Raw genomic sequence first — 19,737 nt, 5'->3', positions numbered from 1 at the left:
TAGTATTCATTTATATTAAAAATAGCTCTGTGATGTGTAGCTGTTTTGCCTGACTGTAACACTATGTTAGCACCTGTTCACACTCACCCCGAAAAAAATCGCGACCTGGCTAGAAAAAAGACATGACATGCATTGCGTCTCCCTCTAGTCTGACCGCCTGATTCTCCTTAAGATGCCACGGAAGCCCAAGTTCTGCATCTAACCAGTGATGCTCTTGTGGCTGTCACACCGCTTTCTCTGATTATGCTCTCGTCGTTTACTTTTACAGGTTTCACAAAGGTTTGTTTAATCATTGATCACCACAGTCTTTATTCATTGGGATGGAGATGTATCACCAAGTGTCAGTGTGGGCACATTTATGTTAAATGGTGCTATAACTGCCAAAAGCAATACACATTGTGCAATCTCTGTTATATCGCTGTATAGTAACCATTTACCAACTTCTGTAAGGATAAGTTTTTTTTCCATGTGATACCGATTTCCATGATGGAGGAATTAACCATAATTTTTAACATGTTCGCTGCGGCACAGCTTCTTCATGTCTCATTTTAGGTGCAGAGTGACCCACCCATGGGCCACTTGGCATATCTCTCAGACGTGCTGTGACCCACCGGTGGCTCACGCATGCACCTGTGCCTGTCTCGTTCCCTCCAAAAATATGGAACTGCTACCTTCGCGGTTGGTGTTTGGCGCAATTATTTGAAAGAAACAGACCTATTTCTTGCGTCTTTTGCATAAAACTATGCTGAAATCGAAAGTTCTTAGCACCAGAAAACAAAAACATACATTCTTTTTCTACGTGTTGTGCTTTCTTTTGCATCTGTAAAAGGGATGATGATTCATTATTCGTGCTAAAATGCTTACTTGCAGCAGGAAGAATGCATTTATACTAATTTGATTCAAATGTATTTTAAAAGCCGCAGCAAAGTGATAGTGCAAAATGATGCCGACACCACAGCAAAATGTCCTCGTCTTTCACACTATTAACGTAACATATGTTAAACTAACTATCCGACAAGTTGACCCTACAGGGCTTCATTTCTTATTCAAAAGGCTCAGCACTTCGTCTGTTCTGGGTGTGCCTCTCTTGTCCTCGTCTTTCGTGCTGCAACCGTAAGATATGTTTAAAACAAACTACCCAACAAGTTAACCCTTCAGGATTTCATTTCTTACTCAAAAAGCTCAGAGCTAATTTTTTATGCCATTTATTTCCTTAAGTTGTTGTTTACCAAATTATAATTCTTGATAATCATGAAGTGTATGAAGGAAAATTTTTTACATATATCTACAAAACTATAAAATAAGCATGATCGACTAGACTGGTCCCCTGGAAGTCTTGCCACAAATACTTCATTTTTGTGTTTGACATAGCAAAGTTGCCATAAAGCACTGTAAGCAATATGCTTTCAGCAACTGCATATATTTTGTTCTAATGCAGATAATAAAAATATACTTCAATATTTGGAATGTGCATAAAAAATCTGAATAAGTGTATCAAACTTGATTTAGTTAACCCAACTAATGAATAAAATTTTTTCAAGACCCAGGTCTTCCTTAAAGTTAGCTGGAACACCATGTATAGGGCAACTGTATCATAATCAGAACCCTCAAGGTATAAACAGTGCTCAGAGTGAGCAAAGCATACAAGAGCACATGTATCAGTGACTATTTTTGTCCCAAACTTTCTCGTTACCACTTCGCATTGTGCTCTATTTTTATAATGTCACCTAAAGTATTTCATGGTTTTTGTGTGCATTTTTTACCATTATATGTACACACCTCGTTTTTGTAAACTCACTTGCATCCCCCCCTATGTAATGCCCTCTTTGGGCCCTTAGGGTATTTGTATAAATAAATAAATAAACAACCAACAGTCCACCATGGTAATTAGGGTGCTTAGCTGCTGGCTCGAAAGTCAGGGGTTTGATCCTGGCTGCAGTGGTCACATTTCAAGAGGGACAAAAGGCTGGAGCCCTGTGTGCTGGGTGATGTCAGTGCACATCAATACAGAACCCTTCACCATGGCAAGCCTCATAATTATAGTGTAGTTTTGAAGCCTCATAATTATACTGTAATATATGAGACCACATATTATTATTACAACCAGCACTCATATGCATTATATTTAAGACATGCCTATTATTTAGCGAGCGCTAGCTAGGATGTCCCACCTCGACGAGAAAGAATTAAATACCTTTCTATGACAGTTCTATTATCAATGCTTGCTAGTCCTTTGATGAGGCTTTTTCGTTCTGCTGGCAGTGCCTCATTTTGATATCTTAAGTACATGGCCTCCCATATTGTTTCATTTCCACTTGCTGTCATTCCCCAGATATACACAAGCTCTCGAAGGTTTGGTGGGATCCTAGAAAAAGACAGCAGGATAAGTTGTACACACAGCCTTCACTCATGTGGTTAGTGGCACCTGAATTGAGATTTGAAGCTCATTACATTTCACCCCTCACATATACAAAGAAATTTAAGTATTCAATAGCTCATACTGTTCATTTATAAGGGTTCAATTCCCTCATCCTATAAAAATCTATTCAGTACAAATGACTTTGAATACTTATCAAATGAATACTTTTCAACAGCTACAGAAAAGATGGTTTTTATGTTCCGACATTTTCAAGCAACAAAGCTCACCAGTACACTCACTGTTGCAGTATACATTCCCTGTAGTACATCCTTTTTCTACACAGTTTACTGTTTTATCACAAGCCACACATCCTTGCCACTTCTAGTGTTAAGTGCTCCCAAATGGTGCCCCGTAAAGAATCATTTTTCAGAAAAGGCACATCTCATAGCCACTGATTTTAAGGCATTGAGGCTAAAATATTCTGCCACATTTATTTCGTCTAGAAAGGCTTTGATACATGCATAATAATCACATGCACCTTCTGTACTGTGGCCCTATTTATTCTCTACCTGAAGGACACTGGTGAGCATGCACACTCTTTTTGGCATAGTAGATTTACTATGCCAGGAGGAGTGAGCATTCTCACAAGTGTTTTGCAGATACTACATGCCAGAACACACAACACTGTGCCTCAGTTTTCTGTCAAAAACAGCCCATACTGCTGGTGTAAAAAAGTGTAGATTTATTTATTCTATAGCTGTGCAAACAGCAAAATTTTTAGTGCAAAGCAAATTTCAATATTGAAGTGTGAGCATGGATCAAATTGAATATTTCTAAAATATTTTTCAAAAACCATAGTTCAAAGTGAAATTGCAGGGAAAAAATGTTGGAAAGGATTGCTAAGCGTATTCTTATTAGATATAGCAACATGAAAGTGTTTATTTTCGCTAGTGGGATGGTATTTTATAGTTGTGTTATCAAGAATGAGGCAATGCAGAGGTTTAATTTTATTAGTACATAATTTTGTGCAACCAAAGAGTTGCCGACAACACTTCAGGTGTGAAAGACAAAGGTGCTATTTTCTCAGCCTCTCCTCCTCTTTCAACTTCTGTGGAATTGATTTTGCAGACAAGGTAGTGCTCCCTTCAAGTTAAGAGTAGCAAATATGCCTCATCAATGCCAACATACATGAACATTTGATATTTTGGATGCTAAAAATTTTTGGAATCCAATTTTTTTGACTTACTGTCCAAACTTCAGGTCCACAACAGCATTGGGACCTGTAATTTGGACACATCTGCCACCTCTGTCATCTCCATGTTAGAACCAGCGTTTTCCCGAGTCAATGCATTCGCAACCATAGCGGAGCTTAAAAGGCAGCTTTGCTGCAATATGAGAATATAATGAGATGAAGAATGATAAAAATTGAAAAAGATCACTTTTTGTGAACATTGACTACATTTGTCCTTGTGAAGTTTGAATAGTTCAAATAGTAAAAAAGTCCAGTGGTAATCGAAACAAATAGCAAACACTATTAAAAAATATTTGAAGTTTCGAGTATGTATTCGCACACCCCTAATTTATTCACCCAAAAGATGAATGTGGAGAATCTTGATGCCATGAAAATGGAGCTGAAGCTTACTCACCACTTTGTATACTATGCACAAACAAAAGAGCTAGCAGAAATACACCAAAATAAAAAAAAACTTCACAGGAAGATAGAGACTTCAACGATAAGTAGTGATATGACAAAGACAAGTCAAAGTGCCGAAATTTTGCTCCAGAGACATCTCCGTTTTGGCCACTCTTGACCACAGCAAAGATATACATTTAGAACAATTTTGAATGTCATGAAAGTGCAGCTGACATTACATTGACGTGTTAAGAAGTGTTCGAGCAAAGTGGACACTCATTTGTTATTTTGTGGTCTTCCCACAGCATGAAGCATGGCAGTGTGTGCCAGAAACGTGTTGAAAATAAATTCTCTACACACTGCCTTTGTTTGTTTAAAATGTCCAAACTTATTTAGGATCAACCTGAATTAATACAACATGTCTAACTTAGGCAGACTACTTCGGTGTGACTAGTTTGAACACAGAACCTCTAGTCAACATTCACTCAGCAACACTCCTCAGAGATGCATTAATGTAGATATGCTACTGTCGTCTGTTGATACTCATTTACGAATAAACATGGGTTATGAGCCTAGTGACCATGCTTGGCTGTTTTTTGCAATGTGTATTTATCTTGTAGGTTCTTTGTCGACTAGTTGTTAATATAAAGTATATGTGGCACTTGTACATACATAGCACCTGCAAACCAGGCATCCAACAGCTCTCCAGCATGTCTCAGGCAAACCTTTTCCCCACTGAAGCAGGATAAGTGCAAAACCACTTCACGTGCACGTCTATGGATTGCAAGAGAGAGAAAAAAAATCAATTATTCAGCAAAATTCAACTAAGCCATCTAGTCACTTAGTTTTCTATCATCAAACCATTTCATCCCTACAACCATGTTACAGAATGTTATTGCATCGAGTATCAGATATTACCTTTGGGGAATGGTAATTTTCTAAAACTTAACACTAAAGAACTGTAAACAGAACTAAAATAGCTACAACAAAAGTAAGAATATGTACAAAAGAAACTGAAAAGATGACCAAGTTCCTTCAACTTACTTTGTCAAGTGATCACCTTTGTCCCTCCACATGAGTTCTTCAAAAGCTTCTTCCATTATGTATCTCACATACTCCTGTTAGGAATGTAAGCAGAACACAGTTGCATTTCAATGTGCTCATATCACATAAGTACGACAGTTATGTGTATGGCACATAGGCATTGTTGATGGTTTATGACTCTGCTCTAAATTTGTGCTGCAATTCACAAACAAGTGTGCACAAACAAATGCACATAGGTTGAGTTTTATTAGTGGAGACAAAAGGATCATCGCTACTGCCACACACAAGTAATTTATTTTACAGCAAAAGCTGTTACAAGATCACAACAAGAGTCGCGTGCGGCGTCGTAGTTGTCCGCCGCCTCCTCCTGTGGCCGTAACTACTAGGATATGAAATAAGAAAAAAAAAACTTGTTAAATAAAAAACACCAAGGACACAATCAGATTCGAACTCGGGTCCCCTGCGTGCCAACCCAGTACTCTACCATTGAGTCACACCAATGCTTAGAATTTTGTTGCAAACTGGTCTTAGGTAAGCTTGATGTCGGGAAAGAAATTGCGTTAGTATGAGTAATAAAGAGTTTTAGAACAGCAAAAGAACAACCAGGCGTCACACATTGTTAATTGTGCCACAAGTGGGTCATTGAATTCTCCAATCCATTACAAAGGTTTATGTCGTTTACTTATTAACTGTGGCTCATACCCACTTTGGGGGATTGTGCAGGATTAGCATTAAAAAAAGTTGCACAAAATTTCTTGCAAGTGTGCACCAGGTACCACTCTTCTCAGAAGTATATGACAAAAGACCGTGTAGTGAATGCCTGCCTACTACACAATAATTAGTGGCATAGTGGGTACTCTCTAAGTGTGCTTGCAGTAGCTACCCAAAGAGTGAAAAAAAAAAATGCTCTAAAAGGCCACTCTTGAAGCTTTCGCTGTGACAGTGCTGCACATTCCATGAAGGCTTGGTAGTTTTTATAGAAGACAATGTTTCATTGTCCCCTTTTTTCTGGAAGAGAACTAACAAACAATTATGCCAAGGAAAGTACATAGTGGATGTTACAAGAAGTACTTGGAATGCAAATAGGGAGAAAGAAAAGTGGACAAAAAGATAATGATGCCCTACCACCGCAGCTCAATGGTAGAGCATCGGACACATAACCCGAAAGTCACAAGTTCGGTCCCTGTCGGTGGCAAGTTATCTTTTCATCCACTTTGTTTTCTTTATATTTACATTACAATTACTTCTAATAATATTCCTTACAGTTTTTTAGCATCATTGACTATTAGTTCTCATTATTATTGTGTACTAAAAAAAATCAGCCCTTAAATTTACGCTTCTTTCTTTCAAGTATGGAGGGTTGTTGTATGACAATAATGCAGTGTTTGTGCAATGACATAGCAGACAGCATGGCTAGTCGTACTTCATCTATATTGCCCCACAAAGCAGTGTTAATAAAACTGAAGGAGCTTGCCTTGCTGAATCATGCCACAGCCAGGCTATATTTTTGTCCACAAGGACAATGCATGCTCAGCTCATCGATAACATCTCCTATGACATCTCTTGTGCAGTTGCCCATGATTACACTTCACCGAGTGCTTAATGTGCCAATTATCACAGCATTGTCTGGCAGGTCGTGCCATGACTGTCCTGTTAGAAGTAAGCTCCCTCCAGCAACATCATAAGAGCAACCAGCCCTTTACTTTTTAAAGGGTTGCACTTTGGGGTAAATGGGAATGCGGCCAGTGACAAGGGCAATACCTTTATTTCATTGTATGCTACTAGCACCCTCTCTTGAGTGTTCGTGCAGCTATTTATATTCATGCAATGGCATTTACTGAAATAACACTGATGTTGATAAGTAATAAAACTTTTAACAAGTTTGGTAATTGATAGGAATAAACTTCCAGTCACTTTTAGTCCGAAATTTCTAATATTAACATTACAAACTATGAACTGACCCAATGTTTCGGGACTGATTCGGGCCCTTCTTCAGAGGTGACTGCCACCCCTAAAGAAAGACCGAATCGATACCAAAACGTCATGTCAGTTTATAGTTTTTAATGTTAATACTGTATTAAAAACCTTGGACATATCTGAAAGTGGCTGAAGGTTTATTTTATTCGTTTGCATTTTCAACCAGCCAGACACATCTCTGTCGAATATGTTCACCTTTATATATGATAATGCTTACAAGTTTGATGGCAATGACACTTGGTAACCATGGAGACAGGCTGTCAGACATATCAGCCTTACACCCTAGTGACATTAGAGTGACCCCGAAATGGTTTCCATAATTTTGTACAAATGCATTGAGTCAGTAATGCAAGCCCTAAAAATCATTTAAGGACCAATTTAATCTGTCTGTGTCAAATGTGCGATTTGCTTACTTAAAACATGCAAATTGCTTTATATTACAGCAACTCAACAAAACGAGTTTCAAATTTTTTGCTTCCATTTCACGTACCTAGAATTCTTAATTTATACATAGCACTAGCTAGATTGCATGTCACTGAACTTCTGGTTGACAGTGAACATCATCTGCCTGTATTACAATGTGTTTTGCTTCGACAGGAGCTACAAACACCATTTCTATTGAGTGTCTTTTCTCAGATGAAATAAATTGCTCTAACAGCATTGTGTGCTGCAAATCTTGTGATTGAGGACCTGCAAAGCTGCAACAACGTGTAAGGCGACTGGCGAGTATAATCGCTTCAGCTATTCGATACAGTGAATGTCAGGTTCTCGCCATCGGATCAACGTGAGGATCCATGAGTCTACTGTGGTTTCTCCCTTGAAGACACAACCACAGTGCTTCAGTTTGCTCTTATCAGTGATTGTTAGCAAATACTCTTTGTTTGTTTACATAACTGACATTTGCAGATTATCAATGTAGACAAAAATAAAATACAATTGGCAGTGAGTTGCTGGGTTGAGGAAGAAAGACGGTTCTGAGAAAGAGCATCATGTATAATTGCTCATAGCTACCTTGGTGCAAGATGTGAATGATCTGATAATGATGTACTCTAAATGCTGACAAAATTTCAAAAAACCGTTTCCAGGTTCCTTTAAGCATGTATGCTTCATATACAGGGCGCCCCAGCTGATTTCAGCAACAATATTTAAAATATGCCGATGCACTCTATGATAGCATGACCGAATTCTGACTATCGCACAGAATAAGTCACACTATTTTTTGTGTTCTGCTTAATTGTTTAATGAGACAAGAAAAATTAACTAACTACTAAAGCAACAAAGCTGGGCAAAAAATTCTAGTGAGAGTGCCATAGATCAGTTTGCAAAATGTCCGATTAGGCAGTGTCTAAACCCGTACATATCTGTTAGGTATGTTAGAGTTTTTTTTTTTACTACACATGCTTGTGACATTAAAAAAAAACATGTGACATGTTTGCTTGCGTGCCTGTCAGTGATGTGAGTGCAGTGCTCCCTAGTGTTCAACGTACACACAATGATAGCCTTGAATGTGCTGCTGCTTAAAAAGTGACAGGCAGTAGTGATGATGATGGCTGTGTGATGATGCACATGTTGCTTATTTATTTATTTAGAGTACCCACAGCACCAGTGTGGGGCATTAGTGTAAGGGGGACACTGATGCTCCACGTGTGGCATTAGTGCGCCTTACTACATTAGCATAGTAAGGCAGCACAAGCGGAAGCGCACAGTTTGAATGCAGAATGATAGGGAGCACTGCAATCACAGCATGCATAGGTGCACAGGTGGGCATGTCACATGGTATTTTTCGCACTCTGCAGGCATCTGTAGTACACAGAAAAACACTAATACTCAATAAATAGGAAGTTAAAAACCATCTCATCATATATTTGGCAAACCGATATACACAATTCTCATTGGGATTCCTCGCTCAGTTTCCTTGCCCTATAAGTTAGTTAATTAATCTATCCTAATTAAGCAACTAAGCAGACTACAAAGTAGTGTGGCCTGCTAAGTATAGTAGTCAGCAATATGCATTTGATTACATCATCATAAAGTGCGTTTGCATATTTCCAAGCTCTGGCTAGATTTAGTTGGGCACCCTGCATGTATGCATATGCAAATACGGAGAAAAAAAATTCTTATTCATCTTTTTTTTTTTGAGTTTGGTGCACATAATCAGCTTATTTTTCTGAAATAAAGAGAGCAACATTTTTTTTAATGAACTAGCAAGAGCTGAGATAACATAAGTTTAGAATGTACAACATAAAAATTTTCGTAATTTATAGTGTCAAAACAATATGATTATGAAAAATGCTGTAGTGGGGATCTCCAGAATAACCTTGACTACTTAGGGTTCTCAAATGTGTATTTAAATATAAGTGTGCACAGGTGTAGATGATATAAAGTAATTAGTTAATTGAGTTTAAGGCGATAGTCCAGCAGCTTCATTGTAACCAGGAAATTGATGTGACACTTTTATAAAAGCCTTATTTTATTTTAGATAAGAAAAAATGTGATTTCCCACAGAACTGTGACAAGATTAAACAGGGCATGCAAAAACTGGGCACTAACATATGCATGTGGTCACACATTTTGTAGAAACATTTCTGTTGAATTCATCAATTGCTGGGCTCGCCAGTATCAGCGGGGGATAGAAAACACTAAAAGGAAACGTGATGTGACAATTTTGAAACCTAGTCACAAATAAATTAACCGAGAAATATGCCCTAGTCACAAGATAGGCAAGCACTACTACTGGCCAGCTGAGTTTGGATCCGTCTGCTGTGGATGCTGTGGGGGCTTAATTTTATACTTCATTTTACACATTAGATGAAACGCTGTGAAATGTATGCAGGAAGTTCGGCCAGCAAAATGCGTAAGTCCATGTGTCTTGTGCTCAGCTTTTGTCATTGAAAATGCTCGTTTGAACCTAGCAAGATGAGGCGTAGTGACGGGCTGCAAATTAAAAACCAAAAAATCAAAACAAGAAGGGGCTAAAGGATCTCTAACAATGTGGTATTAACAAAGTGCATAACGACAGGTTTGTTTGTTTCTAAGGCACAAAGTATCATTACTTATTACTCAGTTCTACACAAAATAAATCAATTATGATACAGTTGGTGAACCAACTGAACAAATTTTTGGTGCAAATGCATTCACTGCAAAATGTTCTGTTAGCCTCCACTGTGTTGCACCTGACGGATGAAAAATGTAGTATATAAGAGGCACCATGCAGTGGGTTCTGGAAATCAGCAAGTGTGGTGTCAGAGGAGGTTGGCTTGCCAAGGCTAGAAGATGCTTCTGATGCTCCCTCTTGTACGATTTTATTTCCTATGTGACTGGCTACCTGTTACTCAGTGGTCTGATAGCAACATCACCTTGAGAGGTGAAGTCACACATGCTATTCGTTGTGCCGTAGTTCCATGCATAATTATAACTTTTTTTTAATCTAAGAGCCGATATGGCTTTTACAAAGAGTTTGCTTCAATTGCTAAGTTATAATAAGGCTGCTGAACATTTAAGTTTAAGATTTAGTCAAATATGTATTAATGTTAAAAACTTGCAATTCCTATGTAATACCTGTCCCTGTATGATACCTCCAGGCATTTCCCAGGTGCAACTCGCACTGAAGTCCAAAATGACAATATTTAAATATATTATGTAGGCTTCTGTGATTAGAGAATTTTAGGTTTGAAGCTACTTTAAAGTGCATAATGATTTTGGGTGCATAATTTTTAATCGAGTTCAAATAGTATATATAATAATATAGAGAATAAGGGGCATGTTTGTCATGACCACACTAACCTGCACAATATATTTTTTAAAATTGAAACAAGCCCAGTGCAAATGCTTTTTTTTTTCATCAAAGGAAGTGGAAACAACTTTGAAGAGTATCAAGATTTGACTTTCAGTACAATTAAAGTGATAGCCTGTAAAATTGGTTATGTTTTGAATTTTGCTATACCTTGAGCATATTAAGTCGGAAAAAAGAATCGATGTGAGGGTAATATCTTCATTAAATTTTGAAGTGGGACTTTGCTGAAGTGCAGAGTTCTCTTGACTGTGTGTTTTCGTGGTTTAGCATTACTCCCCTGCAGTGAAACCACTTTTACAAATAAATACGAGTAAATTAATATATTTAAAGAAATGCTTTCCCGGTTTAACACTCCTTTACCGCAGTGAAACTACCTTTATAAAATGTTACATTTGGATTAATATGCACCTATTAGTTTGTATCGAATAATTCAATATTTTGAATAATTATATTTGATTCAAAGCAATTATAATACTGTATTATTCGCTCAAATAGTCTAAGCATTCGAATATTCACATAAGCCTAAAACTATGTAATGTCTTTGTAGAAACCCCTGGTATAGTTGGAGCATTACAAGAGGCAACCTGTCTTTTATGAAACATTGTGATGACTTCTGGAAACAAAAAACTGTTAGACTGCAATTATATGAGGCTTCCAAAGGCTTTGTAAGTGCACTCAAAAAAATTTAATTAAAAATCATTGAAACAAAAACCACTTGCCTGCATCTGCTCTTGTGAAGTTCAATGAATGATTTGGTGTATGGCACTCACCAGAAAAAGGGTCTTCTCTGGGTGCCCTCTTAGACACATAGCGATGTGCTGGAAGACCCTGGATGCCACCTTAAGAGGTATAAAATGGCGCTCACGCCGGAGGTACTTGGTGAGGTCCATTGCAGAAGAATAAGGGGTCATGCCAGCTCGTGCCAGTAAAAATGTTTCCAGAAGTAGCTCCGCACGGTCGGAAGCAGACAATTGCTGCGAGGGTAAACAAAGACGCAAGTCAACAATTTCACAATGACACTACTAATCAGGAAATGCTTGCATGGTTACCATTTCATAATGCAAGCTAAGACTCCTGCTTAAACATTTATAATTTGTATGCACCAGTGGCATTGATGTGCAAGGCATACTGAGAGGTAAGTGTTTCAACTTATGAGATGACAGCCCTTTGCGCACATTCTGGCCAGACCACGCAGCGGCAGTAGTGTGCAGCTATGCCACACCTGAGACCCTTAAAATTTCCTTGCTGTGGGATCACTGTATGACAGGGTACACTCTTAACATGTTTACAATGCAAGGTACAACTTTAAATGTATTAAACTCGTAAGCTCATAAAATAAGCAGATAATTTTCATTGTATAATAAAACTGGCTAAAGCTTACCAAATTTCTTGTGCCTCCAAGAACAAAGACTGGAAAGCTATACAAGCGCTAGCACAAAATTTAGAAAAAATAAGAACTGAAGACCTTTGTGCTTAGGGAACCCAAGACAAAAAGGTGGCAACAATTGCACACATGTAATATCCAAAGTAATTTCTTAGTGAGGCTTTATTAAAGAAAAAAATTAAAAATAGTGTGAATATCTAAGCTACTTTGGTTCATTCTCATAAAGTAAGAGAATTAATGAAGTATCGAAAGGATGATGAAGATGAACTGCTGTGAAAATCATTGTGAAAATTTTGGCATGCCATCACTTCGACTTTGGACATAGCTAAGAAAGTTATTCAGTGCAAAGCTGGCAATATGCAGTATCTGTTAATAGAACTTTCACTTCTTACATGTTTGGAATAAACACACATTGCATGTCAGTATGCATTGTTTATACGATTGGTTTCTAACTCTTGGTTTTATATAATGAAAAGAACCAATAAATGCTTATTATTATCTTGAAATAGTAATACTTATGTTTGCATTTTCTAGTAATTTAATTAATATGTACTGATGCTTTTTCTTCGATTCACTAAAAAAAACTTTCTGTGATTTTTTTCACAAAGCTTCTTATTTATTTATACTATGGTGCAGTCAACGAAACACATAACCTAAGACAGGTGCTAACTACAATTTAAAAATACAATTACTATAAAACAGCCAATTATCTAGAACTCAGAGACAATTTGCTATCCAAAATTTCTCAAGCTGTATTTATCTTTGCCAAGAATCTGCCACTTTAGAAGTGTTTTTCACTCATTTATAATATCTCTTGAAAGACCCTCTCTCTCTTTTCATTAGAGTTGACTTCAGTTTATTCCTATTCACTTTTCTCAGCAATAAAGAGATCAAAAGATGCCTTCTGTCAAGCCTTTATTTAATGGGTAATTAATGCATATTTTTTGTCGAAGCCAATCAGTCTTAATAAAATTGCATGCTCAAAATGCAGCACTCCTAATGTGATGAATTTCATGATGCGGTCCCATTTTTTTTCAATACTTTTTTATATGGAAAACCCTAAAATATTTCCAGGCTAAGATTTAATTTAGTTTCCAACACAGTTAGATTCTTCATCATGAATAAACAACTCACCAGGCTTTGCCAGACATGGCTAAAATATTTACTTCATAAAAAAGTGCACATAAATTTATGGCAAAGTTCACATGTTTTTAATTTCTTTTCAGGCAGAAATCCTAAAGGGCAAATGTATTAGTATGTGAATAACATACTAATAATTATGTATTTATTATTTCGCATTTAGCATTGCATTAAACGATTCTCACTTTCCTGAAACAAGAAGAATAACACAAGGAACTCACTGTTTGATTTTCCAGTAGAAGCCGAGAGAACATTTTTAGTTCATTGTCATCATATTTCACGAGATAGTATCCCTTGAATTCACTGTTAAACTTTACCCATGAGCTACCTTTAGTGATGGGTAGACCAATGATTTCTGTAAAGGTAGAAAGAGTTGTAAGCCTATAAAGGTAAAAAGAGCTGTAAAGGTAGAAGAAGTTGGGGTGTAATTTTTATTATTGGGTGCACTAGCTAAACATACTAAATTTGTGCTTTCAATTGCGTCATGTTGGTCATTGCCTGACTGTAAACATAAAGAGGAAATCACTTATGTTTGCGTGGAGGCACGTCAAACATTTTTGTGCCCAAAGCCTTTCCATTCTTCACCTTGAAGGGCTGTTCACTGTTCCTGGGCATTGAAAACTGACAAACAAGGAGCATAGGATAATGCAGTGATAATCATGTCTAGAAATTAGTAAGGCTAAGTACGTAGTAAGAGTACCTAAAGACAAAAAAAAATCTCATGCCCCATTCCTATTTGAAAGTCTCTTCATCTGCCAACACAGATGATGTCACAAGATTAGCACTTGCTCCACATGAACAGCCAAAAACAGTGCAAGTAGTTCCAGATTTTGGCAAAATGCAGAGTGCACAGAAATACTTTTTAAAATGCACCATCAAGATTACAATTTCTTAAAATAGAGGTGAGAGTTGCTATGTAAATGTCACAGGGGCTTTTGGCTCAGATATAGGTGAAGAATGGGGAGGAGTAATGCTTGTGGGCACTGACCAAGACTCCGGTGCGAGAGAGAGCCCCTAGTGCGAGCAGAGTGGCTCTCCTTCTTGTGCCATGGCCGCATTACGGCTCATTTTCTTTTACCTTGCCTATTGCTCAATCATATACGTATAAGTACTCTTGCTGAAGAACAGACCCTGGACAACTTTTTCTAACCTCCAATGTACAGCATAATCAAAATTTATATTGAAGCTTGGAGAGGAACAAACCATGATTAGTAATGCTAATCTCTGACAGAGGCGAATTTAAGAAACACTGTTCGTGGGAGATTATTAAACATATTACACATAGAAGTACAATAAATGCTCGTAATGCACATAATAGTAGTTGCATGCCAAAAGATACTTTGGGTATTACAAAATGTGAAAATTCTCAGCAAGACTGACTATGTGAAAAAGAGCAATGACATTACTGTAAATAGAGGAAGCGAGAAAGTTGGTAGGTAGTTTTTCATTCGATCAACGGAATAGCTAAACATGCATTAAATTTTATGTGGTCTAAGAAACAATGTGTCAATTGTACTACAGGATTTAAAAAGAGGGCAAGAAGAAAGAAATACACTCGCCTGGTTTCTTAGTCCTCAGCCAGTGAAGTCCCTCATTTCCTTCAGAAGTCTTATAGCTCAAAGGAATTTCCCATGTATACCTAAATATGTAACAGAAATTAAGAGCAAAATTTTATAGCAGTTGCACACAACAATGCAATGCCAGCATATGTACACTGTCGTTCTTTATGAAAAAGAACAAATGATCACATGACCTGCTTTCTACAATGGCTGCCTACAGTATTTTGCAGTGCTTGGCCAGCAGCCATAACTCGTTTTGTTTGCCAATAGATGATGCCAAAAGCCAATGTATTTGCTTTTGCTGTCAGTTGATAATTGTCCTGTAGGCAGGCACCACAAAACACAGGCCACGTACGTGAGGACAACAGCGTATAAACTCTTTTATGCTCATGAACACATATTTATATTAAAGTAAGACTCCCTTTCTTCAGAATCACGATAGACATTTCATCAACATAATATATATTATCACAGTAAAAGTGTGAATGACTTGTATGAAAATGTCATTTCAGCTATACACACGCAACACACACAAAGGTGCGACATGAACTTTGTCAGGCAATTTTTGTAAACAAGTGGGGATTTCCAAGTGACTAGTTCACAAAAATATTGGTTAACAAACACACCTTAATTTTCAGATTGCAATATACTATATATATTAGAAACTTCTTGACTTCTTTATTTTAACTCCCATCATTTTGATTCACTCTTCTATAGCACTCTTTAAGACTAGATATGTGTATTTTACATTGAATATGATAGCTCTGAGATAAACACAACCCTTCAAGGTGATGTAGCTTAATGCATAGTATAGCATGCGACTCTAGAAGCTTGGCAACGCTCATGATGGCTGATTTCACAATGTAATATAGTTATGCAGTCCTGGGCAACTTTTTAACGACGGGAAGACTGTCACTTGAGCACGTGATGCTTCTAGTGACCAAGAACTACTGTCAACAGTTCATGCACGAGCAGCGATTTCATAGAGGCCACAGAAACAAAAGCTGTGAAGTTGCACAATTCTGCAGCCTTAGTGATGTGGGGATAAAAAACACATAGACATGAGTGAATGATACTGCACAAATAATTTCACTTGTCATGCATCCAATCAAATGACCCAAGTTGTATAGCCAAATGAATGCTCGGGGAACAATGCTCATGATTGTTCTTTACTCAAATACCACATGTGCACAGCTCAATAACCTTTCTTTTTTTAGAAGCAGTAAAGATTAGCTACCAGAAGATAGAGTGGGTAATCACTTGCATGGTAAAATTACTTACTCTCCAGAGGGCCAGTTGTATGAATCAGGAGCAACCAATTTTGAATGTATACACAAGGACAAAGCAACACAAAGCACCGATAGTGACAGCCCTAATTATTCGTCAGGACATCAGCTAGAACGGAGGCATTGTGTCTGTTTAGGCTTGAAAGCCCAAACATTGAAAACCTTAAATATTAGCAGCCTAAATCTCACAGGTAATGTAATTTGCTGCTTTTCTTCTGCAATTAATAGTGCTCATAAACCCGCAGGCATGGTATGTTTGATTCACAGGCTTATCGTACAGTAAATGGGTTGTCTCGTTTTAAGCTTAATATCTCAGGAACTGCTCCATATTTTATTTCAGCTTTGCATGTTCTATAAGAAAGCTTTCAGCCTTCCCTTTGTGTAATTTTGTGCCCATAGCTTTTCTGGCAGTTTTTTTTTTAATTTGAGCATCACATTTCAGGGAGGGGCATCAAATGAAAAGTGCCTTTTCTTAGAAACACAAAACAGTATGACCTTGTAGTTTTGCATGCTAATAGTGCGTAGTAGTGCCATTGATCTCTAGTTGAAAAAATGGACTCCTACATTTACTTCACGCACAAAAAAATTTTCATTACATGTCATGTGCTATAGGAGAGACTTCCCAATTAATTTTTCTTTTTCTTGAATGTAGCTTTGACAATTCTGAAAATTTTAAGTTCAGACTGTTTGAAAGGAATTTCAATATACCTCAGAAAACTTCAGCACAAGTGGTCACATAGTTTTCTAGTGATTTTACATCAAGTTTGGATATTTTTCAGATAACTCATTGCGAAAAAAAAAACAGAAAAACTCACTTTTAGTTTTAAACTTATGCATGGAAAGTGCCCACAAGATAAAGTGATGGCTACACCGCAAAAGCATTGCTAGAGGGACAATTTGCAATCAAAGCTCACAAAAGGGCAGGGAATGAATATGCTATTCACCCAATCTAGCTATACTCGTAGTAAAAAATGCATGCAGAAACAATTACAGAAAACAACATGTCAACAAACCCTCGCAACTACCATGGGGCATGGTTTTTGGCACCATTTTTAACTGGCTTCGAGTACTTCTAAGCACTTGCCACGGCACTGCTGTACTCCTCAGAATCTGTATTATCTTTAATAATCAAATAAAAAAATCTTTTTTTTTTTTTGTTTGATTTACCCCTTCATGCAGCTATGAAGGCACTGGCAGAATGGATGGATTTTTCGTCATCAATTCTTTCAAAGCTAATTGACATGCACTCTTGTGGTGATGCTAGGCTAAAGGTTACTATGTGGGAAAGTGTTGCGGTGGTTGCATGTAGCAGTAGTGTAGGACAGAGGTTCCTACTCTAGTTAACAAGTCCAGATGATAAAGTTTATTAGTGGATTCAGAGCATCAATAAGGCATTTTATGCGTGAGGGTTGATAGCAGTGAATAGATGCATCTTAATCTACACCCAGGTTTCATGGCACAGCAAACTGCGAGTTCCTAGGCAGGAGTACTTGGGCTAAAGGTATGCGCACTATAAGACGCATGTTTTTTGCAATGAGAATACATATGACCACCGTTTGCTGTTTAATGGCATAACTGCAGTGAAGAGAGTCAGTCATGACCACATATGTGTAGGTAGAACAGATAATTATTTTGGTGGTTTTATGAGTTAGAACAAAAATGTGATTATGAGGCATGCATTAGTAGGTGGCAGATGAAATTTGACTACCTGGGGTTCTTTAACGCCCACATGAATCTAATAACAGAAGATTCCTTGCACTGTTGCTAGGTATAGAACCTGCATCGTTGGGCTACGCAACCTGACACCTTACCTACTTGGCTATCACACTAAAAGGGTAGTACAGGTAGAGCATATATATATATATATATATATATATATATATATATATATATATATATATATATATATATATATATATATATATATATATATATATATATATATATATATATATATATATATATATATATATATATATATATATATATACACCAGAACATGCCATAAGAGTGAAAGCTATTTGGCAAGGAAGGCAGCAGGACCAGCTGCCATCAATAAAGTCTTGCAGAATCGAATGAATGAATAAACAATTACAAACATTAATACGACAAATAGCTGCACCCCCTTGATCAATACACTTGAAAGCACATCAACTAATGCAGGCTATTAGTTTTGTTATTATCTGAGGTCTAGTGTTTCATTATGGAATAAGATGAAATTCATCAGATTTCCTTATTGAAATATTTATTAGGGATCACACATAAAATAATTAGAGTAAAAAAACTGTACTTATGATGTAAATACGATAGAACTCAAGAAATGTACCAGTACAGGGGTATGCATCAGAAAGTAAAAACTGCTCTGTTAAGCCTTCCCACCTTTCCATAATGTTACATAGAAAGTAGTATAGTCACCTGCTCACTTTTCTATATAATAGAATACACTCAAGCTTCGATATAACGAACCAAGATATAACAAAATATCTGTTATGATGTTATAACAAATATTTTGTTATAATGAAGTAAATTAAGAATAGTCTTGCAAGAGATATAGTGTTAGGAATATATCTTCGTAATGACTTTTCGAATATAACAAACTTATTTTGGTGTAAGATGTAACTTCCTTATAATAAGGTTTGATAAAAAGTCGGGGAGGCTAAAGAGTAAATCTTACAGTACTCCTATTGAAAGATGGGGACATACCTGGCTTCCCAGGTGCACCCTCTACTGGCTTACCCCAACACATCAGAATTTTACCTCAAAGTGCAGCAGGAACGTTCTGGCATAGCACAGTGGACGACTTAACACTACCCCAGACAACACTCGATGTCAGGCCGTCCTCCAATGGTAAAATCATCCTCACACAGTTCTCATTGATCTTGGTACTTATTGAGGATGACACGAGCTGGTTTTACCCGAACACGTCTTTCCAAGTGCTTTCTGAGGACATTTTATACTGAAAAAGTCCTTTCAAGCACCTTTTGGAAATGACAAAAGAAATTCAATAATGCCGGGTCAAATGTTTTTTTCGAGTGCTTTCTGAGGTGAACAATGGGTCAAGAAAAGATCCTGCCAAGGACCTTTTAGGGATGATAATGGCATTGCACTGAGCTTTTTGATATAATTCCTCGAGATCTTTGTACACAAAGTAGCTGCATATTATAATTGAAAATGTTATCGGACGTTCGTTTCATAACAATACAGTTATTGCATATTTTCACCTCGTTGTTTCTCTTTCGGTAGAAAACTTTCAAATTACACGTTTCTTCTATATGAAACATGCACAATTAATGAGTTTAGGTATCAAAACTGGTATAGTGAAATGTTCGAAAAGAGTGAGTTCTTGATTGTGACAGCCTTATATTATTTAGTTAATACATGTCGCTGTAGTGCGTCATAACAAACTAGCCGGTGGTAACCATTGATCAAGGAAGTTTAAATATTATTTTAACCTTGCTATTGGCCATGCGACGCCGTTCTGGATAGTCATCTAGTCAAGCCATTTCAAGGCAACTGACTGTCAAAATGGTATTTTTCGGTGAAGGTACAGTGCATACTAGTG

The 19,737-nt window shown here is 37.2% G+C and overlaps 1 protein-coding gene across 1 annotated transcript in view; it reads right to left on the bottom strand.

Annotated features, from left to right (window-relative positions):
- Positions 1-19,737, bottom strand: part of LOC119162266 (uncharacterized) — a 245,562-nt gene that overhangs the window by 29,795 nt on the left and 196,030 nt on the right. Inside the window, exons 29-34 of the mRNA XM_075878950.1 lie at positions 14,890-14,969; positions 13,552-13,685; positions 11,577-11,780; positions 5,037-5,110; positions 4,665-4,766; positions 2,195-2,365 (exon numbers count right to left, since the gene is read on the bottom strand). Coding sequence (XP_075735065.1) covers positions 2,195-2,365; positions 4,665-4,766; positions 5,037-5,110; positions 11,577-11,780; positions 13,552-13,685; positions 14,890-14,969 — 765 coding nt within the window. The remainder of the gene's footprint in view (positions 1-2,194; positions 2,366-4,664; positions 4,767-5,036; positions 5,111-11,576; positions 11,781-13,551; positions 13,686-14,889; positions 14,970-19,737) is intronic.

Source organism: Rhipicephalus microplus, chromosome X (genome assembly GCF_043290135.1).
Source record: "Rhipicephalus microplus isolate Deutch F79 chromosome X, USDA_Rmic, whole genome shotgun sequence".
In the NCBI taxonomy this organism is placed as follows: Eukaryota; Metazoa; Arthropoda; class Arachnida; order Ixodida; family Ixodidae; genus Rhipicephalus; species Rhipicephalus microplus.
This window is presented reverse-complemented; position numbering and strand designations above follow the sequence as displayed.